The following is a 26,393-nucleotide window of genomic DNA, read 5'->3' as shown; positions in this document are numbered from 1 at the left end:
ATGTATCCTATCGCAATAACTACATTCATACTGTTGCAATAATATAACATCTATTCTATCGCAATAACTACATTCATACTGTTGCAATAATATAACATCTATCGCAATAACTACATTCATACTAGTACAATAATCACATCTAGTGCAATAAGTATATTTATGTAAGTACAAAATCACACTGTATTTACTTATTTATCATTGTAGATCCTCTGTTGTTGGCTGTGATCATTTGGATGTTGTGGTTGTTTTTGTTTTTGTTTTGTTCCCGTGTCTTTAACGCACAGATCAGGAGCAGCGCTCTTAATGTTGTGTACAATGACACTAAAGGCTTTCTTTTCTTCTTCAAGCCTGCCCTGTGATCGAGTAATAATAGATTATCCTCAGATTAAATACAAAGTTCACTTAATCGAATCAAGTGTAGCTCCAAAAAAGACAAGATGTTCGTCGATATAATCCTCTTTGAACAACTAATGAGCTCTTAATTTATCATATTCAGCTGCTTTTACAGAAAACTGTAACCACACACGAGCTGATGAAAATCACTTTGAATGATTTCTTTCAGTTAAGACTGAACTGACTAAAATTACATGAATAACTTCTTCGATCTTTTTGTTTCTTTACTGTTATCATGCTCTTAACTTGTGTCCTATCCAACTCAGTGGAAAGAGTTTTGCTCTTATTTTCATCCAATACATATCAGTGGCCCAAGTATACAGGTAAGATCATTTTACAGTAATGTTTAAGTTTTTAATCTCTCACTTTTTGCTTCCAGTCTGACGGCCTGTGGCCATGGCCAAAGACCCATTGGCAGAGGCTGGCTTTCATTTTGACGAACTTAACAAGTTGCGGGTATTGGAGCCCGAGGTTAGCCAGAAGACCACAGAACTCAAGGAAGAGTGTAAAGAATTTGTTGACAGTAAGCAAATAACAGCTGGTGAAATTCTGTCATCCCATACTATAAGATACTTAAGTTAACAGGGTTTACATGTATGTTTTTTTTTAATATAGAAATTGGACAATTTCAAAAGATAGTTGGAAGTCTCATTGAGCTGGTAGATGAATTGGCAAAAGAAGCAGAGACAGAAAAAATGAAGGTAAGTTTGACAAGTGACTATTCCAGTCCTATATTGTTGACATTGTTATTCTCTTGGACAATAGTTTCTTGAGGTTTCTTCAATTTCTTGTAACTCACTTCAGCTGTTACAAGATCACAATGTGTATTCTTGTTTAATAGAGAAAGCCCTTAATAATTAGCCTACTATGATGTTCTCATTAAGGCTATTGGGGCCAGAAACCTGCTAAAGTCGGTGGCAAAACAAAGAGAGGCCCAACAGCAACAACTTCAGGCTCTTATTGCAGAGAAAAAGTTGCAGCTTGAAAGGTAAGTGTTGGATCCACTCTTATGTTAACACACAATACCACGAAAAACACAGTTGCAAACTGTGTGGAGAAGGGAAGATCAGACAAGGCTTGGTGACATCCAATAAGCATCTATGTTTAAGCAACATAGAGCTAGACAGCCAGTGAGAAACAGCTTAACTGTAAGAGAGCAGAAGTAAATAGTCACTCTCTTGTAATGTCCTATTGGTACTTTATCTGACCGATACTTCATTATCAGCTGTGGCATTTGTGCACCACGAAGGAAAAATACATGAAAACATTTGTTTTATTTTGTCTGCGTTGTTGTTACATCCCTGGGTCTGGTGAGGGACAACTAGTGCACTGGGTAACAGTGAGGTGAGGGTGCAACACAGTGAGACAGGTAAACGTATAAAATATAATATTTATTAACACCATGACAGGAGAAGGGAACCGAATGGTTGCCAAAACAACAAACTACTAACAAAAGTACCCCCCCCGACAGTGCTCAAAAGTACCAAACCTAAATACAGAGGGTGGCAACCGCTCCTAACCTAGTGTGTCTAACAGGAGGTAAGCTACGTGATGGGGTGTGCGCCCATGGGCATCTTACCTTGATCCCCTTGCCCAAAAGAACTAAACAAAGTAAAGGCTAAACAGAACTCAAAATACTCCAGACTGAAACAATACAAAACTTAACTGAACACTGGCCAGACTTTACAACCACAAAGTAGCTACAGAGACAAAGACATCAACACAAGGTAGCTACACAACACTCACTACAATCACACACAAACTAAACTAGTTGGCCGCAGAACTGAAGACATGTGGAGGTTGAGAGCGCAGCACACCCCGCACTCACAGCTCCAGAGATCTACCGTCTGCAACTCCCCTCCCGTCTCTCTGCCACAAATCCCACCCCACAAATCTCCCACTGGAGACTTTACTCAGCCTGCCTCTCAGGCGGGCGTCGACACCCATGACGAGTGCAACACAGTGCACTAGTTGTTGTCCCTCACCAGACCGAGGGATGCAACAGTTGTGATGTCTTACGACAATGCTAGTGGACGGCATTGGCAACTGTACTGCAATAAATTATTTTTTTTACATGTTTGCTAGTAAAGGACAGATTTCTGCAGAGCTGGCATCAATGTTAAATGCAGTTACTCATTTAAATTGTTTTTTAATATTGTGCATTCTTGTTTCAGATACCGCATCGAGTATGAAGCCCTCTCTAAAGTGGAGGCTGAGCAGAACGAGTTCATTGACCAATTCATTCTGCAGAAATGAGGGTGTGACAAAAGATCAAGAAAATATCTTTGTGTTCGTTTGGCTTTTTTAGGTTTCAGAGAAATGCCACCTTCTGGTTTCTGTGGATAATACTCACCAAATGGGATTACTTTTATGCAAACACAGACCAAACCCTTATTCTAAAGTAATCTCAACAGCTCCAGCTAACATAACCATCTTTAGACCTCATGTTGCAGTTGGATGGTTCCTTCTTTTTTAAATGTCATCTGTAAAGGGATCACCAGCTGGCTAGCTGTGGCCCCGCCGGTCACTTGTCCATGGCATTTCAGGTACTGTAAATTTGAATATAATTGGGACCTTAATTTCTGTTCACATCAAAAGTCTCATATCACCAGAGAGGATCCAAGCTATTTATATACAAAGAAACATATTTATACTATTTATACTACGGAATTGTTCTGTATATCTAGTTTTATTACTTTTGTACCAAATGAAGAAACACATGTGCATGCTTTTGTAAAGGATTTCTTTATTTTCCTAAGGGAAAAATATTTGAATTTTGTCATCTTTTGAGTTGTAATTTTCTTGACGCCTCTCTTTAACATCTCAAATATTTTAGTTGGTGGTGGCAAGTGTTTTTATTCCATTTTCAAAATCTCATTCTGTATATTTCCAACATAAATATAAATAATCTTTTTAGTTTTAACACTATCTTTTAAAGTCCTTTACTCTTTATAATCTACCCTAAATTTTTCATCCATGTTAGCCTTTTTTATATTGATTTAGCTGACTGGTCAATACTTGAATAAATATATTGCACAACAGTGTGTAATCATTTTGCAGGAAAGATGATGGGAGCCTAAAGGATTAACTCGTGACCAGATCTGAGACGTTTTCTTTTTGTCTTGTGTGGGATGTCAGTGCTCGAACTCGTGCCTCAATAAGTGTTTCCTTGTAATATTTAATCAGTGTCTTTCCAAAGAAAGACATTTTATTTTACTTTTGCATGAAAACACAATTTCAAGCAAATTTTCCAAGAAACAATATTTTTGTGTCAACCATCGACTTCTAATGCTGTAAAACATATGAAATGGCATAAGAGTAACAAAACAGTCATCGTGTGCCCATGGAGTTATTGGTGAAATGACTGAACCCTCGTTTTTTTTTTTTGATTTGACTTTGAAAATCTAACAAATAAAACATAATTTTATTGCATTTCTTTCATTCCTTATTACATAACTAAGGTTTTTAGAAAGCTGGGTTTCGCGGGCCCACCATCATTTTCATGGTTTTGGCCACCATTCGGTCCTTTTCCATTTCCCTCCAATTGACCACCATCACTACTCAGTTTAACAGTCTTTCCATCGTCCTGTCCTCTCCATCCTGCCAACTCCCACCTTATTTCCTGTGCTGGTTCATGGACTGCCAAATCCACTTGACCACATACACATGTAACTGCTTGATCCATGTGGTAAATTTCAATATGATGATTATTTAAACAGGTTGAACTTTAATGTGCTTTTGTGCGAGCGGTGGCACACTTGCTGATAATTGGCTTTCGCCCCAGATTTGAGCATTCTGAGGGGAACCCAGGATCACAGTCTTGGTTGTAACCATCAGTGAAGATTATCAGGGAGTCAAAGAGGTTTCATTCGTAACAACAAATTAATTTGCAGACTGATTTAAGATGCTGCAATAATAACACGTGCTTGGTATTTATGAGTGGACATCTCGTTTGGTGCTAAGCAGGTCCTTGGCACGCGTGGCTGAGTGATTCATTTCTAAGAGACTGTCAGTAGCCAGTGACAGCTAGTTCGTGACAAGGTGAGGTGGCTATGAATAGGAAAAATAGAAAAATGGTGAATATGTAAAAATCCCCAAATAGAACATGCGATGACCTACAACATTTTATTCGTCCATCCATCCATTATCTGAACCGCTTATCCTGCTCTCAGGGTCGCGGGGATGCTGGAGCCTATCCCAGCAGCCATTGGGCAGCAGGCGGGCGACACCCTGGACAGGCTGCCAGGCCATCACAGGGCCTTTATTTATTCATTTTTTACATGAATAATTTTATCATTGCCAGCGCTGCAAGCTGGGTCTGGCTACCCATCTCCATTATTCCTGTGATCTGTGGGACACTGGGTCGCCCCCCCACCCCTTTTAGTTTTGTATACTTTACCTGTCCTATATGTGGGTCACAATTTATTTACCCTCTCAGAGTGGATGATCAGCCATTTTTGAGATATTTCTCAAGAAATGTTGACAGGCATGGAGAGCAAACCTGACTCTTTAAGGTGGTGGTGGTGGGGGGACAGCTTCATTAATCAACATATCATGCTGCCACCCCCTTAATTTACATTCTAACCCGTCTTTCTTCTACAAATAAGACCCATGTATTTCCAGTGACTGACAGGATCATCTCCTGATTTTGTCGCTTGTTAGCCAGCCAGGCTCATTATCAATACTGTCCTACTTAAAACACTACACCCCTCTGTCCTGTCACCAACAACAAAATAAAGATCAGATGAAAATGCAACAGATGTTCTATACACATATTTCTCTTTAATGTTATGTTAAACAAACATCTCTTAGTCTAGACTGTTCTTAAAACTAGATTACCAGAAGACTGATAAACCTTTGAACAATATCTTTTAAATATGACGAGTTAACTGAAGCCTTTAAGAAGCCACAAGTGAAATCTCATATCCATGAACCTGTATTTAACAGGTGACTGGTATACCCAGGTGGAGCATACCATTTAACTTATCTATACAAGACAAGTGCACAACATATACAACCCATGTCATGTCAACACTGCACAAAGCAGCTGCAGAGGCCATCCTGCAATCCGGATGGTTTGTGCATCTCACTTCTTTGTATACTGTAAAAAAACAACAACAGGGAATTACGCATGGAAAATTGTTGTACTAAGAATAATTAATAAAAAAAATGACCTCACTTTAGCAAGAATCCAGTCAGCATCTGCAATAGCTCTTTGAATGATCATTTGTATCCTCTCTGGGTCATCTTCATCTGCATGACTATTGTACCCCTAAAATGAAATACCAAAGGATCACAACAATACTCAGCATTTCCAGATGGGCGTTAAGTAGGGTACCTGAACTGTACACAACAATTTACTGTGTCGAACTTTACAGGGGCATCATGTGAATTCACCGAATCTATTCTTTAATAATGATCTCCAGGTTGGCACAGGAGTCAAACAATCACTGGGCAGACAGACGAAAAGTCAGGGATGTGTATTTGTGTTGTGTTGTGATGTTTTGGTAGACACTTAAGCTCTGAACACACAAGACTTACTGTAGGTCTGCCCAGTTGTAAGACTTTACTCATATGGGTTTCAGTACAATATTCATTCAGTCAACTAGTCCATGCAAGACGAGCTTATTTGTCTGTTGTCTTGTTTCACCCCGTTTATTGTAAAGCGACTTTGAGTGTTAGAAATATATATAAGTTTGATTTATTATTATCATTATTTGTGACGTGCTTGTGTGGTATTTGTTTATAGCCAATTCTCAGTTATTCATACACAGACCCTGAAGTATTCACTGTCCCTCCTGCCAACACGTTTAAAACTGTTAGCTGTTAAAACTGTCCAACAAGTCTAGCATATCACAACCTTTTAGGGTTTTAACCCGAGTACTTTTGCAGTGTGCATCTCAGTGCAGTTCATCACTCTGAAAATCATGATCTACCTAAAACCCCTTGGTCAAGTTTCCGTGTCCAGAAACATGTTGTACATGGCTGTCAGTGTCATGACATTAGAGATCATGGTCCCCCCTCTCTCGTTTCCAGATCACGATCCCCCTCTCTCATTTCCAGATCATGGTCCCCCCTCTCTCGTTTCCAGATCACGGCCCCCCCTCGTTTCTAGATCATGCCCCCCCTCTCGTTTCTAGATCATGGTCCCCCCTCTCTCATTTCCAGATCACGGTCCCCCCTCTCTCGTTTCTAGATCATGGTCCCCCCTCTCTCGTTTCCAGATCACGGTCCCCCCCTCTCTCGTTTCCAGATCACGGTCCCCCTCTCTCATTTCCAGATCATGGTCCCCCCTCTCTCGTTTCCAGATCACGGCCCCCCCTCTCGTTTCTAGGTCATGGTCCCCCCTCTCTCGTTTCCAGATCACGGTCCCCCCCTCTCTCACTTCCAGATCACGGTCCCCCCTCTCTCGTTTCCAGATCACGGCCCCCCCCTCTCGTTACTAGATCACGGTCCCCCCCCTCTCGTTTCCAGATCACGGCCCCCCCCTCTCTCGTTTCTAGATCACGGTCCCTCCTCTCTCGTTTCCAGATCACGGTCCCCCCTCTCATTTCCAGATCACGGTCCCCCCTCTCTTGTTTCTAGATCATGGTCCCCCCTCTCTCGTTTCCAGATCACGGTCCCCCCCCCTCTCATTTCCAGATCACGGTCCCCCCTCTCTCGTTTCCAGATCACGGCCCCCCCCTCTCGTTTCTAGATCACGGTCCCCCCTCTCTCGTTTCCAGATCACGGTCCCCCCCTCTCTCGTTTCTAGATCACAGTCCCTCCTCTCTCGTTTCCAGACCACGGTCCCCCCTCTCTCATTTCCAGATCACGGTCCCCCCTCTCTCATTTCCAGATCACGCCCCCCCCTCGTTTCTAGATCATGCCCTCCCTCTCGTTTCTAGATCATGGTCCCCCCTCTCTCATTTCCAGATCACGGTCCCCCCTCTCTCGTTTCTAGATCATGGTCCCCCCTCTCTCGTTTCCAGATCACGGTCCCCCCCTCTCTCATTTCCAGATCACGGTCCCCCCCTCTCTCGTTTCTAGATCATGGTCCCCCCTCTCTCGTTTCCAGATCACGGTCCCCCCCTCTCTCATTTCCAGATCACGGTCCCCCCCCTCTCTCGTTTCCAGATCACGGTCCCCCCTCTCGTTTCCAGATCACGGTCCCCCCCTCTCTCGTTTCCAGACCACGCCCCCCTCGTTTCCAGATCACGCCCCCCCCTTTCATTTCCAGATCACGGTCCCGCCCTCTCTCGTTTCCAGATCCCGCCCCCCTCTCGTTTCCAGATCCCGCCCCCCCTCTCGTTTCCAGATCACGCCCCCTCTTTCATTTCCAGATCACGTCCCCCCCCTCTCTCGTTTCCAGATCATGCCCCCCCCCCATTTTCCAGATCATAGTCCCCTCTCTTGTTTCGAGGCAACGATTCATTCAAGTGCACAATTCTGTTAATCAGTCTAAAAGAACATGAAGGACAATATAACTGGCGTGGAACTTGCTGCAAGGTGTTCACTGGTGTACTTAAAGAAAACAACTCAACCTGTCTTATTGCGTGTCGGTAGTGCTGTTGCATCGCTGTGGTTGGTAACAGTCTGCAGCATCTGAGGAGGTATCGATAGAGATGCACTGGTGTCTGGACCAATTCAGCTCCAACTAACGGTGCCATTTCTCTTTCATTTAATGAACTAATTCAGAAGTTGTCTGTAAAAAAACAGTTGACAGTTTGTTGACAACACCACAATGACATTAATTACACCGACTTGTTTTGCAGCAGTATCAGAAAAAGTAATACAGCCAATAGATAATCTATATTTTATCATGTTTGCAGGATATTGCAGTTGAAAGCCCACGAAAATTAGCCCCAATCCACGTTCTCAACTGCATTATCCAACAACGATAACTAACTCTGACAAATATACAAAAGCTCTGTAATAATTATTTCATGATAAAATATTACCTTTTAATTTTCATCAATGCTGTAATCAGACTTTTCGAAATACGACGCATTCGGCTTAATGAGAGCCTATCCTCACGGCAGGTGAGGTATAGTCCATGTAAGTTCTTTGGTGCAGTGGCAGGAAATGTCGCTCAGGAAGTTGAGGCATTTTACATAACATCTGGTTACCCTTAGTAGATGCCAGCGGCCTGGTGGACACTGATGCTATTTTGTCTGGTAATTTAATTTCAACTTCTTTTGTTTATTAAGAGCACAACTTATTAAAAACAAAACAGACAAACGTTACAACCATTCTGCTTGCTTGTGCTGAGCCACTGTGCAGGCTTTTGTTTGCTGTCTGATGTCATCACAAATGGGACTGCAGTTGTACATTCTGACATAGATATGTACACGTGTATATGATTCTTACCAAGGTCATCTCTATAAACAGATTCTCTCTCTCTCTCTCTCCTTCTCTCTCTCTCTATATATATATATATAAATATATATATAAAATCCAGTGAGTCAAGTAAATTCTTTAAGACAGTACAAGCCTGTTTCATGCCATAACTAATCATCAGCTTTGCTCCTTATTTGTTGAGCACTTTCCCTACTGTTGAGTGTTTCTTAAAGGCTTGTACTGTCTATTAAATAATGACTTGAATCACTGGATTTTATACATACATACACACATACACACACACACACACACACACATATATATATATATATATATATATACAGGACAAGATTTTGGTATCGGAGGCGTTCAGGTTTCCGTTTCCATTTTAGTCCGAGTAGTACTGACCAATCACATTTGAGAAGGTGGCGATTTCTACAGGATCATGCTTTGGTTGCACGTTGGTAGCAGTCCATGTGGGGAGCGAAAGAGGCGGAAGACATTGGCTGAAATGTTGTCTGTACCTTAAACACCTGCGAAAAGTATCGGTGTTTGTGTATTTGGATCAGGAAGTGCAGTGGATTAGCAAGGAGGCAGTGAGGGCAGCTATGAAGAGGATGAAGAGTGGCAAGGCAGTTGGTCCTGATGACATACCTGTGGAGGCATGGAGATGTTTAGGAGAGATGGCAGTGGGGTTTTTAACTAGATTGTTTAACACAATCTTGGAAAGTCAGAGGATGCCTGAGGAGTGGACAAGAAGCATACTGGTACCGATTTTCAAGAACAAGGGCGATGTGCAGAACTGTAGCAACTACAGAGGTATAAAGTTGATCAGCCACAGCATGAAGATATGGGAAAGAGTAATAGAAGCTAGGTTAAGAGGAGAGGTGACGATCAGCGAGCAGCAGTATGGTTTCATGCCAGGAAAGAGCACCACAGATGTGATGTTTGCTTTGAGAATGTTGATGGAGAAGTATAGAGAAGGCCAGAAAGAGTTGCATTGTGTCTTTGTAGATTTAGAGAGAGCATCTGACAGGGTGCCGAGAGAGGAGGTGTGGTAATGTATGAGGAAGTCGGGAGTGGCAGAGAAGTATGTAGGAGTGGTGCAGGATATATATGAGGGAAGAGTGACAGTGGTGAGGTGTGTGGTTGGAATGACAGATGGGTTCAAGGTGGAGGTGGGATTACATCAAGGATCGGCTCTGAGCCCTTTCTTGTTTGCAATGGTGATGGACAGGTTGACGGATGAGATCAGGCAGGAGTTTCCGTGGACGATGATGTTTGCGGATGACATTGTGATCTGTAGCGAGAGTAGGGTGCAGGTGGAGGAGAGCCTGGAGAGGTGGAGGTATGCACTGGAGAGAAGAGGAATGAAAGTCAGTAGGAGCAAGACGGAATACCTATGCATGAATGAGAGGGACGACAGCGGAATTGTGAGAATGCAAGGAGTGGAGGTGCCGAAGGTGGATGAGTTTAAATACTTTGGGTCAACTGTTCAAAGTAACGGGGAGTGCAGAAGAGAGGTGAAGAAGAGAGTGCAGGCAGGGTGGAGTGGGTGGAGAAGAGTGTCAGGAGTGATTTGTGACAGAAGGGTACCAGCAAGAGTTAAAGGGAAGGTTTACAAGATGGTAGTGAGACCAGCTGTGTTATATGGGCTGGAGACAGTAGCACTGATGAAAAGACAGGAGGTGGAGCTGGAGGTGGCAGAGTTGAAGATGCTAAGATTTTCATTGGGAGTGATGAAGAAGGACAGGATTAGGAACGAGTGTATCAGAGGGACAGCTCAGGTTGGACGGTTTGGAGACAAAGCAAGAGAGACAAGACTGAGATGGTTTAGACATGTGTGGAGGAGAGATGCTGGGTATATTGGGAGAAGGATGCTGAATATGGAGCTGCCAGGGAAGAGGAGAAGAGGGAGGCCAAAGAGGAGGTTTATGGATGTGGTCAGGGAGGAAGAGATTGAAACGGAAGATCCGCTGTGGCAACCCCTAATGGGAGCAGCTGAAAGTAGTAGTACTTGTGAAACAATCCGGTTGTAGACATCGTCTCAACTCCATTCTGAAATCTCAAGTTGCTAATCTGACTATAAACAATGATGGACATACGGAAGAGGAAGTCTTCACAGGAAATGGAAGCCAGCCCCGAAATATTGGCCATAGCTCTGACTTTTGAGATTGTGACTAAGGTGACACTATTGTGGCAGGACTTTAAAGGCGGTACAGGCCCAATCCCAATATCCCCCTCAGGTCTAAGCCGTGGACCCTCATGGATTTAATTGATGTCACCTGGTAATTTCTTGAGTGTGAGAGGTTGCAAAGGCTTGAAATAGTATAAATAGGAATGGGACATCACTTTGTGACATATCACGCTACCTTGACAATGACAAAACTTGCTTTGTACTATTGCGGGTTTGGAACTTATTATTTTATGCTTTCTACTTTCTTCACAACCAAGGCACTTAAGGAACCTACTACCTGATTTGAATGTCTTCCAGGCTCTTGCCTTACACCAATTTACTCATTTTTGTCAGAACAGCACCATGAAGCAAAATGAAAAGAAATGGTTGATGAATAAACTAGGTGTGTAACATAACACATGCTTGCGTTCCTCTGGTGCCATGTGCTTTTGATGTGCCATCTTAAATCCTTGTTAATGTAGTGTTTGGTTTTGTAAATGAAGGCATTACAGCGCGCCCCATATGCCAGGCTGAACGCCCATGTGTCCTTCCATGCCTGTTTGTTTGTTTACCTTTTTTCTGAACGCTTCCGGGTTCCCCTGGTAACCCCGTGTTTAGCGCCACAACGCTACGAGCGCCGGGCTGCCCCCAGGCAAGGCCACCCGCCAGGCAGGGCCGCCCCCCAGGCAAGGCCGCGGCGGCAAGGCGGACTCAGACCGTCTGCGGGCGCCCTGCTGGAGCTGAGGACGGCCCTCCACCTCACGGGTTTAGCGGGGACGCGCTTCAGTCCGTGAGTGTGGACGCTGGGACGGGGATCAAGTGTCCCCAGCCCGTCCCTGCCGGCGGAGGTTAACCCCTCCGAAGCGAAGGGCAGCCGACGGCGGGCTGGCAAATGGGCAAAACGCGTTAAAACACGCACCCAAACACTTGCGGGCGGCCCGCCCCGCAAGAGGGGCGGGAGGAAGGCCAACTATACGTGACTGAAGCGGTCTTAAAACGCCGGACGTCTCCTTTAAGGAGCCCCGGTCTGCCATCTTGTGGGCTCGGTGATAAACAGCCTGCCAGACGAACCGGAGAGTTCTAGAGGCTTGAGTCGGACTTACCGCACACACCACTCCTGCCTCCTCTGGTCAGCATCGTTCGCGTGTGACCTTTCCCACATTAGCTGTGTTTTATCATTGTTAGTGGACGGACCCGAGCGCTCCTTCCGCCCGCTTCTTCCGCCTCCCTTCCGTAACCCGGAAGCAGTTGTCTGCACGTGACCCCAGTCTCAAAGCAGAGCGGACACGCCTCCCTTTGTGTGGTCGGTGGATTCGCTCCGTGTTTGTATCGGGCACAGTTATGTTGAAAGTTGTGAAATGGGTTTTTGATTATTGAATAAAAAATAATTAAGAAACTTTCCGGACATTCTTAAAGGAGAAGTGCGCAGAAAATGACGTGGCCGTTATGTGTGACGGGCAAGCGTGGGGAACGTGTTCATACGTAACGTGCATTTTCCCACATAAATGGTCCGTCTGTTTATATAGTTCAACAAAACGACTCCGCACAAAGCTTCCTCATTTTAAATCATATTATTCTAAAATATTGTATTTGCATGGTATTTAAAGCTTTGCGTCTGCATTTTTTGAATTATCAGCTCAAGTCCTCCAATCCACAAATGCTTTTAACAAGGCAATTTGTTAATTTAATCTGGCAATAACATGTCACACGCTTAGGACAGAAAGCACTAAATCAAGCCGATAAAGAAACCATCGCTTCTCTCTCTCAAGTGCCAGCTGCCCCTAATTACTGATGCTCCTCACACATTCCCAGCCTACACTGGCTTTGGGTTCGAGGACAGCCAAGTTCATTTGTGTAGCACAGCAACACACAAAGGCAGTTCCAAGTGCCTCACATAAGGCATAACAAGACTTTACATAGGACGAACAGCAGGAGATGAAATAACTTTTTAAAAATGAAAAGATAAAAACACGGAGAAATAAAATAGCCAGGGTTGGTTAAACAATAAAAGACACCAGATTCCATAGAGATTTTGAGATGTAGACCCCCCCCCCACACACACATTCAAAACTAGTTTCCTGATTTGAGATGAAACCATAGCAAAGACCTGCAGGTCTGCCATACTGAGGGTGCACATAGATCTAGAAACGATGCTATCTGCATAATGACTCAATGTTTTAAACACCTTCACTCAGCTTACTCAAGCACACTGTTACATGTCCAAAGGAGTTGAATCAAGTGCAACTGGACTTGGTATATATCCGTGAAACTGGATATATGATCATGACCTGGATGAATGAGAACATTCACAGGCACTGTTACATGATTTGAGATACTTTGAAAACTAGGCTGACTCAAATCAATAAATATAAACGATCTACCACATAAGTGCAGTTGATCCAATCTTGCAAGAATAAAAATATCTACTGAATCTAGTACATTCTGATCCATCCATTATCCGAACCACTTATCCTGCTCTCAGGGTCGCTGGAGCCTATCCCAGCAGTCATTGGGCGGCAGGTGGGAAGATAACCTGGACAGGCCGCCAGGCATCACACACACACACACACACACACACACACACACACACACACACACACACACACACACACACACACACACACACACACACACACACACACACACACACACCCCCCAGGGGGCAATTTAGTATGGCCGATTCACCTGACCTACGGTGGCGCAGTGGATAGCGCAGTCACCTCACAGCAAGAAGGCCCTGGGTTCGAACCCCAGGGTAGTTCAACCTTGGGGGTCATCCTGGGTCGTCCTCTGTGTGGAGTTTGATGTTCTCCCCGTGTCTGTGTGGGCTTTCTCCGGGGGCTTCAGTTTCCACCCACAGTCCAAAGACATGTAGGTCATCTGATCTAGTTCTGCTCAAATGTTGTTTAAAGCATATTAAAGCATATCTATACAGTGTTGTGACCCAGTTATTTCACTGTTGTTGCCCAAATCCAGATCGGCTGTAAGGCAGATGATCTTGGTAATGCATAGGAACTGAAGTGAGCTCCATTCGTTGTCGAGGGGAAGATGCAGGTGTGGAGGGTTTGGGTTGGTCTTCAGAGGCCATAATGCTCTGGGTTGTACTTATACAATACTGTAAATCAGATAAGTTCACTCAGGGGTGAGTAATATAATTTCCTATACTCGCTTAATACAGTTCAGGGTTGCTGGTAACTGATGCTCATCCCAGCAGGTATTGGACAGGATACCTGCAGCCTGTGTATGAGCATAAGAGGTGTTGGAGCTCAACAGGTGGAAGTGGTGGTCTACACGGTAAGGGAAGAGGGTACACAACCACAAGGTTGCATGTTCAAAGCCTGGAGTAGCAGGACAACATAGGTGATGGAAAACGTTTGTGTGACTAAGTACATATAAAACACTTAAATTATCATTTGGTGTAATTTTGAAACTACAATCATTTATTTACAGCGTTTTCTCTTCAACGAATCTTCTCTTGTACACCAGAAGTAAAAATGTCGCTTGTTTTGAACTCCTACTCAGTATTGTGTATGTAATGTCTCTTTTCCAAAAAAACTGGCCATGGTGTTTCCCATGGATTTCCGTTTGGCTAGGAAAAGATGCCATGACAGAGCCACTTTTTTTCCACTGCAACTTCATTTTATTCATTTATTTGTGGTTGTACAGTGATAGGTGGGGCATCAATCTCCACACTTTTTGATGGTAGTCTACACTCCATCGAAAGTATCAAGCTAAAAGTACACTTCCAACTACTTTCCCACACTGTATTCTGTATGACAAGCCATTTTCAAGGTCTCCTTATTCTAGCGGCTAACCTAGAATAATGTCCCCTGTCTTTCCTTGTGCGGCTCTTTTATGCCTTGCAGTTGTTGTGAAACAGCTCGCCCATGGGTTGGTTGGTGAACTGCTGGAGAAACTTCCCAAGTCCATCTAGAGAAAGCTCCTCCACCAAGTTGACCTCCGTGTTGCGGGCCGTGGCAGCACCGCTCTGAACGGGCCTGCCGTTGTTGTCCACGCAGCAGTAGGCATTCCACAGATAGTCAGGGATGTTGACCCGCTTCACGTTGTTTTTGACGATCCAGTTATCTTCAGATGGGACAGCGCCAACCAGAACATAGCTGTGGGAGCAACTGGCCTGGAAAAGGTTGGTAAGGTGGGACTCGTAAATCCTCCAAGCGTTCTGGTTCAGTTTGTGGTTCTGGGGAACGACGTTGGTCAGGGTGAAGGTTGCATTACGGCTAGGGACTATTAAAGATGGGGGAAGGATAAGTTAGAAATCACACAAATTTATAGCTACAATCCTGAAGAATGTTGATGGCTTTCAGGAATCGTGAACATTTATTTGTCATTTCATTTCATTCACTTGTGCACATGAAATGAAACGAAATATTGTTTCCCCAGCCCACAGCTGTGCAACACAAAGAAAAAACATATCCAAACTACAAAAAAACAACTACAAAACACATATATCCAACATATATAGCGCGGTCGCCTCACAGGAAGAAGGTCCTGGGTTCGAGCCCCGGGGTAGTCCAACCTTGGGGGTCGTCCCGGGTCGTCCTCTGTGTGGAGTTTGCATGTTCTCCCCGTGTCTGCGTGGGTTTCCTCCGGGTGCTCCGGTTTCCTCCCACAGTCCAAAGACATGTAGGTCAGGTGACTCGGCCGTACTGAATTGTCCCTAGGTGTGAATGTGTGTGTGTGTGTGTGTGTGTGTGTCAGTGCAGTAGTACTGGGGTAGTAGTGTTTGTAGTTAGTGCATGCTGCTTCTGCTGGCTACTTTCTGCTTTCAGCTACTGCCGCCGGCTAGCCCTCTTGTAAGGAGTGAAAAGAGGAGCCGAGTGCGTAAGTCTCCTCCTGCTGTTACATAGCCTCTCTGTCGCCAAGACTCCTGCAGTGCCTCCTCATGGCCACACACGGTAACTGGGTACTTTGCGGTCCCAGGCTAAACTGTAGGGGATCTCGGAGCAGCAGTGGGCCCCAGAGAGAAGGTGCGCAGGCCCACCGGTGGGTGGACACGCCCTGGCGTCTCTCAACCACTGCCCCAGCTATGGGCTAACAGCAACTAAGTCCTCAACGGCGGAGCAGGCGGAAGATGGTGGCTGTAAGGAGCACCACAACGGCCGCAAAGGCGAAAGAAGGCTGCAGCAAAGAAGGGCCCCCAGTTGTCTTGGTCTCCATGGCACTGGATCCCAGCCTTTCTATGCCAAGGACTGTGTGGAGGCGGCCTGATCACCAGCCTCCCCACATTAAAAGATTCCATGCACAGGCGTCCTCCCGAAAGGGAATCAGACCGTTTAACATCCCGGACAAAGTCCTGTGGCGATCAGGAAGTGGTGAGAGGGGCAGGACCATGAAGTCTGGCAGCTCCTAGCCACAACCTCACACACAGGCATTGGGTGTCTGATTCAGTCGTTAAGCTCTTGGGCTGAGGCAGAAAGAGCTTTTCGGCAGCTGTACCCACGACTGAGCAGCCCTATTTAGGATCCACTCTGCTCACTCCAGTAGGGGAAGGGGCTGGAAAAGGTGCCCTAAACATAGCCTGCGACAAAAACTCCTGTCTGGGCTACCGCACCCAGAGGGATCACCACTAAGCGGTCGGAAACGTAAACAGAAGCAAACTTACATTGGAACTTGGAACGTGCAGACCCTCATGGACAACAAACACAGTGATTGACCCGAAAGGCAAACTGCCATCATCACCAGGGAGCTAAGGAGATTCCAGATCGATATCGCAGCACTCTCCAAAACCTAACTGGCTGATGAAGGGCAGCTGAAGGAGGAAAAAGGCGGATACACTTTCTTCTGGAAAGGAAAACCTGCTGATGAATGAGCCAAGGATCCACGGCGTGGGCTTTGCTATTAAGAACAGCCTCATCAACCACCTCTCTGAACTCCCTGTGGGCATTAATGAACGCCTAATGGCCATACGCCTGACACTCACAGGTGGCCAAAAGGCCACGGTTGTTAGTGCCTACGCTCCAACACTTGATGCACAGGATGAAGTGAAGGAGGCCTTCTATGCTGACCTGGACAACATCTTAACCAAAGTCCCCAAGGAGGAAAAGCTAATCCTGCTTGAAGATTTAAATGCCAGGGTGGGATGAAACCACACTCTATGGAGAGGCACACTAGGGAAGGAAGGAGTTAGCAACACGAACTCCAACGGCATATTACTGCTATCAGAGTGCTCAGAACACAGCCTGGTCATCACCAACACACTTTTCCGCCAAAAGAATAAACTCAAAACATCCTGGATGCATCCTCGCTCTAAGCTCTGGCACCTCATCGATTACATAGTCGTCCGTGCCAAAGACCGCCATGATGTGCTCAACACCAGAGCTATGACCAGTGCGGATGACTGCAGGACAGACCACCGCCTCATCCGCTCCATCATGTCCACCAGTCTCACGTGGAAAAGAAGGGTGCAAAAAGACAGTGCCAGCCAAAGCTCAACATCAAACGGCTGGGTGACACCACCTTTCGAGAACAGCTCCAGGCTACTCTCAGCGCTGCTCTGCCCAAGCAATATCCAGAAGATATTGATACACACTGGGACCTGCTTAAGTCTATCACCATGAACTCCTGCAAAAGCACCCTTGGCTACAAAACCCAGAAACATCAAGACTGGTACATCATTGACATCAAGCGGCAAACCTTCATTGCCTGGCAAAATAACATCAACTGCAAGGCTAAAAGAGTAACCCATGCCATAGCAAAGGCAGCTGTTCAATCTTGGGTTAGGCAACTGAAGAACCAGTGGTGGACAAGAAAGGCTGTGGAGATCCAGCAGCTTGCTGACTGTGGGGATACCAGAGGTTTCTTCGATGCCACAAGAGCGGTATATGGCCCCAGCCACATTTGCCTAGCCCCCCTTCGCTCCAAAGATGGGCTAATGCTGCTGAAACACAATAAGTCAATGACCAATAGATGGAAAGAGCATTATGAGGAGCTACTGAACAGGGACACAACTACTGAGATGGAGGTCCTTGACCAACTCCCTCAACAACCCATCAATGAGAATATGGGAGCACCACCCAGTCAGAACGAGGTGCAGGATACCATAAGGAAGATGAAGAACAACAAGGCCACTGGACCTGACTGCATCCCAGCTGAAATCCTGAAGGATGGTGGGCCAGTTCTCCTTAGTCACATCCACACCCTGCTCCTCAAAATATGGGAAAATGAGGAAATCCCTGCACAACTTAGGGACGCCCTCATTGTCTCCATCTTTAAGAAGGGAGACAAGGCAGACTGCAGAAATTACCGTGGCATTTCCCTCCTATCCACCACTGGGAAAACTCTCGCCCGGGTTTTGGCTAATAGACTCCTCCCCCTGTCAGAAAACATTATCCCTGAGTCTCAGAGTGGATTTCGCCCAAATAGAAGTACCATGGACATGATTTTCATTGCTCGCCAACTACAGGAAAAATGCCGGGAACAAAATCAACCACTATACATGGCCTTCATAGACCTCACCAAAGCCTTTGACTCTGTGAACCGTCAGGCTCTGTGGCTGGTTCTGGTAAAAATTGTCTGCCTGGACAAATACATCCGGATACTGAGACTACTGCATGACAATATGTCAGCCACAGCACTCAGTGGCAGTGGAGGTGAAACGGAAGAACCCTTCAGGGTTCACACTGGAGTCAAGCAGGGCTGTGTCATTGCTCCTACCCCGTTCTCCATTTTCATTTCTGCTATCCTCCATCTTACGGGTAAACACCTGCCACAAGGAGTCAGAATCATGTACAGAACCGACGGACAACTCCTGAACATCAACAGATTCAGGGCTAAAAGCAGAACCACCACCATATCCATCATTGAGCTGCAGTATGCCGATGACAATGCCCTTGTGGCCCATTCAGAAGAGGACCTACAGTGCATTCTGGATGCTTTTGCCAAGGCATACAAGCGGCTTGGTCTGGCCCTTAACGTAAAAAAGACCCAGATCCTCTGCCGGCCACCACCCAACACAAATAACCCTGCTCCACCCCCAACTATCTATGTTGACAAAACCAGACTGGAAAATGTGGACCACTTTACATACCTCGGAAGCCTCCTATCCTCCAAAGATAATATTGATGAGGAAATACACCACCACCTCAGCTGTGCCAGTGGGGTTTTCTAAAGACTGAGGAAAAGGGAATTGAAAACCACGACCTCCAGGCCAGAACGAAAATTCTGGTCTACAAAGCGGTAGTGTTGTCCACCCTACTGTATGGATCACAATCCTGGACCACATACAGCAGGCACCTGAAGGCACTAGAGGCATATCATCAGAGATGCCACTGAAAAATCCTCAAGATCACCTGAGAAGATAGATGCACCAACACCAGCGTTCTGGAGGAGGCTAACAGTCCTGCTATCACTGCCATCATCGCATAACACCAGCTCAGATGGACTGGCCATGTCATCCGTATGCCTGACTGTCACCTTCCAAAACAAGTCCTATACTCCCAGCTTCTCACACGACAACGTGCCCCGGGAGGTCAAAAGAAAAGTTATAAGGATAACATCCAAACGAACATCAAAAAATGCCACATAGACCCTAAGACCTGGGAGGACACAGCAACCGACAGGACGACCTGAAGGAAACTTGTCCAGGAAGGAGCTGCAGTATATAATAATGATCTCTGCCGTGCTGCAGAAGACAAGTGCAGACTCAGAAAGGAGGGAGTTTCCACCAAAAAGGCCCAAACCAATCCCACAATTACCACTGCCCACCCCTGCCCACACTGCACCAAAATATGCGGCTCCAGGATCGGCCGCTTCGCCCACCTGACGACCCACAAGGACCAAGAAGGAGGACAGTCATACTCCACCCCGAGTGACTGCCGATGATGATGTTGTGTGTGTGCGTATAGGCCCTGTGTAATGGCCTGGCGGCCTGTCCAGGTGTCTCCCCGCCTGCAACCCAATGACTGCTAGGCTAGGCTCCAGCATCCCCACAACCTTGACAGCAAGATAAGCGATTCAGATAATGGATGGATGGATATACCTGTATATTTAAAAAAGAAAGCGAAAAAAAAAGAAAAATCCCTGCCCAAGAGCGCGAACGCCAGCCAGGATGACTCGGACTGCCGTTCTGCATGGGCTAGCAGTTAGCTTAGCCTTTCCCGCTTCCATGTCCCGTCAGACCGCCCTCAGAGCTTCCTCTTCCGGCACAGCTCTGGGCAGGGCCGTGGTCCTTAGGCCCACCAATTCAATTTCAATTCAATTCGATTTCATTTTCTCAATGATACTCAATGGTCTGAACAATCAAAATGTCAGGGATCCGTTCAAAATGAAACACTGCTATGATGTCAGAATCTTTCTCACCACCAAACAATAAAAAAATGATCGAACCTAATTTTCAGCCACTGATTTTGTCTTAACTGCAGGTAAAGGTCTTATCCTTGTTTACCACATCAACTTTGCTCCCTTTGCAAACTTGCTGTTACATGACTTATTTGTTCACATTTGGATGCAGTGTTTAAAAGGTAAAACACTATGCACACTGAATGATTCATAGGACATTTTACCAGACTGTTATCATGAAATTGATGGAATGCAAAAGCATTTATTATTTCTATGTTGGTGAATTAGCAATTGTCTTTCATAAACCAGCAATAGAAAATGTTGAAAAGGACATGGATTCATTCAGGGGGAGTGTTTGTATGCCTGTGTGTGTTTGTGTGTGTGTGTGGGGGGGGAGTAATAACTATCAATCTATTCACCTGCATGGTGTCCATTGGGGTTGAGGTGACCACGGTCAAAGCCAGAGTTTGTGTAGTCCTCATTGAGAGCCTGTCTCTCCCCCAGGTAGACCCCGGGGTGGTCTTTGCTCAGCCAGTAGGCAGCTTTCATCTCTGCTTGCCAGGTCAAGTTGACCAACTACAGGATGAGCACCAGCAACCTTTTGAAATTTCACTAATATACATTTTATACAGAGGCTGTTGTTGCACCCAAGTATATATGCAGAAGTGCTGTCCAGATATTGACAGTAACAGGTGCAACATGATATCTTTGCATTCACATTTCAGTGTTTGACCTCACATGGAGACACTGTACACACTCAGACACAGACCCATGGAGCACCAACCTGAGGTTCCACAAACCACTGTTTCTCCCTGCCACCACCATTGCTGGGCTGGAAACGGTAGGCAGAGTATACAGCGATGCGTTGGTTGGTGTCATACAGCGTAGCAAAGTGATACCTGGTGGTGCAGATTGACAAAGTGTAATGATTCAGAAGCTTTCTTCACAGCATGCCAGATAAGCTAGATAATCATTTGGACCTCATATCAGTATTTAAGAAAAGATTAAAATGAATAGAACAGATAGATGTAGTTTTCTCAGCAGGATGACCTGTGGAAATCCAGTGACAATCCCTGCAAAGCAAATCATTATAGTCAATCATTAAAGGATCAGAAGCAAGCGGCACTCCCAATATTATATTATATTATATCATCATGTATTACATTATCATAACATTATATCATATTGGGATATCATGTCATTCCCATAATCCTTACAAACTGATTTTGTACTCATATCACCATCTTTCTGTCTCTCACCCTTACCCATTCTGTTTATATCATCATGTCTGTGCATCCATCTTTCATTTCCATCTAATGCCCCCTTTCCACCAACGGAAACCTAGTTTTAGATGTGGGCTGGAGCTAGTGCCGGTTCGCAGTTGGTTCAACTTGAACCAGGGACCAGTCTCTTCAAGATGAAGATAGGGTTGCAACAGGTGCAAGTAATGTTAAAGAATGCTGGACACAAATGAAAGAGACCACCAATAATTCAGCAAAAGAGGTGCTTGGTCATCCAAAAAGAAAATTGCCTGACTGGTTCCAGGATCAAGATGAAGCAATCTAAGAACTGCCACAGGAAAAGCAAATGCTTCACAATGCCTACCTGAAAGAAAACTTGGAAAGGAGTCAATCGGCCTTCAAGGCAATTAAAGCCAAAGTTCAGAAGGAGATTAGGGTGATGAAGGACAACTGGAGGAGCAAGAAAGCAGAAGAGCTGCAGACCTTAGCAGATCGAAATGATATGTATGGACTCTTCTCTGCACTGAGAGCCATCTACAGCCCAAGAAGCAATACAATAGCACCAGTAAAAATGGCAGATGGAAGTAAGCTGTGTACTGACCTGAAAGAGCTCACAGAAAGATGGAAAGAGGACTTCTGCACCCTCTTGAATCAAGAAGGACCAGCAGATCCAAATGCATGTCAGCGGTTTACAAGAAGGCCAATAAGAGAAGACCTCTATGAGCCAATCACAATGGCTGAAGTAGAGAAAGCACTTAAAGACACCAGAAGTGGGAAGGCACCAGGACAAGATGGCATCCCATCAGACATCCTGAAGCATGGCGGCTCAATACTTAAGTCGGAGCTACTAAAGCTCTATAATGCCTGCTGGCAGAACCTATGCCTTCCTCAAGACTTCAAAGATGCTTTTATTGTGACCATCTACAAGAAGAAGGGTGAAAGAAAGCTATTGTGGAAACCACCGTGGGATCTCACTTCTGTTGATTGCTGGAAAGGTCCTGGCTAAAGTCATACTGAACCGGATAAAGAGCCTTTCAGAAGAAGTGTTGCCTGAAAGCCAGTGTGCTTTCAGATCTGGTAGATCCACCACCGACATGACCTTCACCCTGAGACCGAACAGCACCAGCCACTTTACATTGTTTTTGTGGACTTTTCAAAAGCGTTTGACACTGTTGATAGAGAGACATTGTGGAAAGTGCTAGAGACTTATGGCTGCCCCCAGAAACTGATCAGCATCATCAGACTTTTCCACTATGATATGACAGGGAAAGTATCAATTGGAGGAGACATCAGCGATGCTTTCAACATCAAGCATGGAGTGAAGCAGGAATGTGTGCTTGCACCAACCCTATTCACGTTATAGTATCTCGCTGCAGTCCTAGAAACAATGTCAGCCAACTTGAGAGGTGGCTTGTACATCAGGACCCAAACAGATGGAAACCTCTACAATCTTGCGAGACTCAAGGCGTCTACCAAAACAAGAGAACTATGTGTTCGAGAGCTTCTCTATGCACATGACTCAGCTCTGGTTGCCAAAGATCCTGGAGAAATGCAAGAAATAGTAGACCGCTTCTCTTCAGTGGCTACCCTCTTTGGACTGGAGAGCAACGTCTCCAAAACAGAACTTCTGTACCAGCCTCCCCCTCAGAAAAGCCCCGAAGAAGATCAGCCCTGTATTTTGGTTAATGGAGCAGCTCTGAAGACCACTGAGTGCTTTATCTATCTGGGCAGTGCTGTGACAGATACAAACTCCCCTGACTTGGAAGTGGACAGAAGAATCCAAGCGGCCACAAAAGCCTTTGGTGCCCTCCACAAACGACTTTGGTCCCACCATGTTATCAGGCTGACAACAAAGATCAAGGTCTACAACACAGCTGTTCTCCCGTCTCTACTATGCTCCACTGAATGCATGACCCTGCTTCGCAAGCACATCAAGAAGCTCACGAGCATAATACAGCTTCGTCATCTGCGAAAGCTGCTGCAAATCAGATGGGAAGACAAGGTGCTTGACCTGGAAGTATTGAGATGTGCTGGTACTGTTGGTGTTGAAGCCCTAATAACAGCCTCCCAGGTCAGATGGGCCAGCCACGTGAGAAGAATACCAGACAACCGCCTACCAAAAGAGGTTTTCTACAGGCAGCTGTGCCAGAGAAAAAGGAAGCAGGGAGGCCAGAAGCTATGCTTCAAAGATGTGCTCAAGCACCACATGAAGATCTGTGGCATAGATGACATTAGCTAGGAGACAGTGGCCATGGACAGACAGAGATGACGCTCCACAGTAAGGCAACCGAGAACAGCTGTTGAACAAGAGACAAGAAGCCTATGATAAGGCCCACCATGCAAGACCTAACAGACAAACTCAAACAACATTCGTCTGTGACAAATGTGGATGATATTGTCGCTCTAATGCGGGCCTAATCGCCCACAGGCATGCTTGCCGAGCTTAAACTGCATCACAGTCATCATCGTTTTGATGGACTGCCGAATAAAATATCTATACTGTGTTTACTGTGTTTGTCTATGTCTGTCTTGCACTGTTTGGTGAAGCCACAGCCCTTATTTCATTTTTAACATGTGCCTGCACAATGTTTTTAATGACAATACATTGAATTGAATTGAACTGAATTTAATTATAATATCAATGGGACCTGTAATTATCTGCCTTGTTCTCCTGTGGGGTGATTGGTCTGAAATTTACAAGGTTTCCTTGATTAATTTCTCAATAGTTCTTAAGGAAAACTTTTTGCTATTGTTTGTTGATGTGAGGTTTTTAAATGTGGAAAAATTAATGTGGGGTGTCAAATTTACTCTGTCAAAGTTGATCAATTAAAGTATGTGCTGATAAAAACCATTTGATTCCTATCAAACATTGATTTGAAGTTTTATTACTGAGTGGTAAGGGGTGCATGGCATGCATTATTCAGCAGAACTGATTGCTGCTGCCGAGTAATGCATCCTCTGTTGGGATTGTTGGTCACGATAAACCTGCTCCAAGCCCCTCACATAAGCGGTTCTTTCTTGTAGCCCAGCAAAGGGTTGGGGCCGCTCTGGAACCAGGTTTTCTGGCCGAGAGCCAGTTCTTCAGCTGTCAAAACGTGAAGAACTGGTTCAAGATTAGGTACTGGCTCCGAACCAGCCCTCAAATTGCCTTGGTGGAAAAGGGGTATAAGTGAAAACAGTTCTGAGAAGACAATGAATTTAGTCTAACCTGTTGACAAAACGCTGGCAGAGACGGACTACACCAGGTGTTGCCGCCCCCCACTCTGGAACCTTGCCCTGGTAGAAGTACCGCATGCACTCTGGCACATCCTGAACCAACAGAAGGAAACAGGGGCTACATATTAATTAATTTTCCTATATTAATCCATCCATCCATCCATTATCCAAACCGCTTACCCTGCTTTCAGGGTCATGGGAATGCTGGAGCCTATCCCAGCAGTCACTGGGCGGCAGGTAGGGGGATACCTTGGACAGGCCACCAGGCTATCACACAGGGTCCACACACACACACACACACACACACACATACACAAATTCATACCTATGGGCAATTTAGTACGGCCGATTCACCAGACCTACAATTCTTTGGACTGTGGGAGGAAACCAGAGCACCTGGAGGAAACCCATGCAGACACGGGGAGAACATGCAAACTCCACACAGAGGACGACCTGGGATGACCAGTCAAGGTTGGACTACCCTGGGGCTCGAACCCAGAACCTTCTTGCTGTGAGGCGACCGCGCTAACTAACAACTGTGCCACCGTGCCACCCCCTTTATTAATCCCTTTGGGGAAATTCAGTTACTGCAAATTAATCCATCCTAGCTGTGACCTGTGTAGCTAGGAGCAGTGGGCTCCCACCTTCATGCTGCACCCAGGGACCAACTCCACTTCTTTTCCCATTGCCTTGGTCAGGGGCACAGATAGGAGTATTAACCCTAACATGCATGTTTCTTTTGTTGATGGGGGAAACTGGAGCACCTGGAGAAAACCCACCGCAGACACGGTGAGAACATGCAAATGCAACACAGGGGGTGACCCCCAAGGTTGGACAACCCCGGGGTTCAAACCCAGGACCTTGCTGTGTGAAAATATTAATAACCAGGCCTTATAAGAACCTGGCTCTCAACCGTTTTTTAAAAAAATTTCTTCAGTGTCTGCGCTACACAAACATTTTAACAATAGAGGCACTAACCTCAAAGCGGGCCACAACGTCTGCATGGGCCAGAGAGAGCAGAGGGAAGAGAGCACACAGAGTGGCTGAAGTCAGCATGTTGATAGCAGACTTGGCTAGCTAGGATTACCCTTTGTTGACAGAATAGAATAGAAGTAGATGATCACTTTCCCGTTTTTCTCTTTCACCTGCAGTAGATTAAACTTATTGCAAAAATATTGTGTTGGATGGACACAAGAGTAAATTCACACAATGCATACATCTTCATGTCTCACAGTAGTTAAGAATAGCACTGGTGAAAAGCTGCATGTGTGCATGTGCGTATTTAGTGTGTGTCCTTCCTCACCTGGCATCAAACCTGTCCTGTGTCAGAAGCATGCCCAGAACAGACCCTGGATTTATACCCACTCCTTTCACCCTCTTTTTTTTCTTTTTCATTTCCCCTCCTATCATCTGTGTGGGGGTTGACACGTGACTTTTGTGTGAGGGAGAACCAGGTTTAGGCCACCTGATTGGACAAAATGGGCAAGGGGAGGTCCAGTTCCCGTCAAAGCTTAGGTGTGTGTGTGTGTGTGAGTGTGTGTGTGTGTTCACATTTCCTCGTGTTTTCTATGTATAACATTTTAGTTAAAATGTGGTAAAATGTCTGTAATTAGTGCTAAAATAAGGAGAAATGGGAGCAACGGGTCCTTGTTGAATTTGTAAGAGGCCGATGATACATAAACCTTATAGGAGACATATAGGAGGTTTGTGAAGGAGAAAAAAAAACAACTTTGAACCTGTTCTACTATGAC

The 26,393-nt window shown here is 45.4% G+C and overlaps 3 protein-coding genes across 4 annotated transcripts in view; 1 reads left to right on the top strand and 2 right to left on the bottom strand.

Moving 5' to 3' along the window:
* The window catches only part of ift20 (intraflagellar transport 20 homolog (Chlamydomonas)), a 4,931-nt gene extending 630 nt beyond the window's left edge, over positions 1-4,301 (top strand). The window contains exons 2-5 of the mRNA XM_056283243.1: positions 773-916; positions 1,009-1,094; positions 1,278-1,381; positions 2,568-4,301. Coding sequence (XP_056139218.1) covers positions 790-916; positions 1,009-1,094; positions 1,278-1,381; positions 2,568-2,649 — 399 coding nt within the window. The 5' untranslated portion in view covers positions 773-789 and the 3' untranslated portion in view covers positions 2,650-4,301. The remainder of the gene's footprint in view (positions 1-772; positions 917-1,008; positions 1,095-1,277; positions 1,382-2,567) is intronic.
* Positions 4,302-5,155: 854 nt separating this feature from the next.
* On the bottom strand, positions 5,156-12,126 carry lyrm9 (LYR motif containing 9). Of its 2 annotated transcripts, none has more exons than XM_056283244.1 (4): positions 11,992-12,126; positions 7,917-8,077; positions 5,573-5,665; positions 5,156-5,494 (listed from the first exon to the last, which is right to left on the bottom strand). In XM_056283244.1, exons 2-4 carry the CDS (start codon positions 8,040-8,042, stop codon positions 5,480-5,482), a joined length of 234 nt encoding a protein of 77 aa, XP_056139219.1. In that variant the 5' UTR covers positions 8,043-8,077; positions 11,992-12,126; the 3' UTR covers positions 5,156-5,479. The 2 variants fall into 2 exon arrangements, with proteins under 2 accessions (XP_056139219.1, XP_056139220.1); XM_056283245.1 differs by lacking the exon at positions 11,992-12,126 and adding an exon at positions 11,461-11,779.
* Positions 12,127-14,515: 2,389 nt separating this feature from the next.
* Positions 14,516-25,971, bottom strand: si:dkey-243k1.3 (endonuclease domain-containing 1 protein-like). Its single transcript, XM_056284064.1, has 6 exons — positions 25,946-25,971; positions 25,621-25,730; positions 24,635-24,735; positions 20,970-21,084; positions 20,605-20,761; positions 14,516-15,133 (listed from the first exon to the last, which is right to left on the bottom strand). The coding sequence occupies exons 2-6, from the start codon at positions 25,696-25,698 to the stop codon at positions 14,742-14,744; spliced, it is 843 nt and encodes a 280-aa protein (XP_056140039.1). The 5' UTR covers positions 25,699-25,730; positions 25,946-25,971; the 3' UTR covers positions 14,516-14,741.
* Between the last annotated feature and the right edge of the window lie 422 nt (positions 25,972-26,393).

Source organism: Lampris incognitus, chromosome 7 (assembly GCF_029633865.1).
Source record: "Lampris incognitus isolate fLamInc1 chromosome 7, fLamInc1.hap2, whole genome shotgun sequence".
Taxonomy (NCBI): Eukaryota; Metazoa; Chordata; class Actinopteri; order Lampriformes; family Lampridae; genus Lampris; species Lampris incognitus.
Note: the sequence above shows the minus strand (reverse complement) of the source record. Positions and strands in the feature narration are given on the sequence as shown.

Excerpts from the sequence above, each read along its gene's own strand:
- lyrm9 (XM_056283244.1), bottom strand. The coding sequence starts at position 8,042 with ATGGCACCGTTAGTTGGAGCTGAATTGGTCCAGACACCAGTGCATCTC. Across the intron at positions 5,666-7,916 it reads ACCGACACGCAATAAGACAG|GGGTACAATAGTCATGCAGA; the intron begins GTTGAGTTGTTT and ends ATTTCATTTTAG.
- si:dkey-243k1.3 (XM_056284064.1), bottom strand. The coding sequence starts at position 25,698 with ATGCTGACTTCAGCCACTCTGTGTGCTCTCTTCCCTCTGCTCTCTCTG. Across the intron at positions 24,736-25,620 it reads ACGTTGTGGCCCGCTTTGAG|GATGTGCCAGAGTGCATGCG; the intron begins GTTAGTGCCTCT and ends CTGTTGGTTCAG. Across the intron at positions 15,134-20,604 it reads CCCCAATGGACACCATGCAG|TCCCTAGCCGTAATGCAACC; the intron begins GTGAATAGATTG and ends CATCTTTAATAG.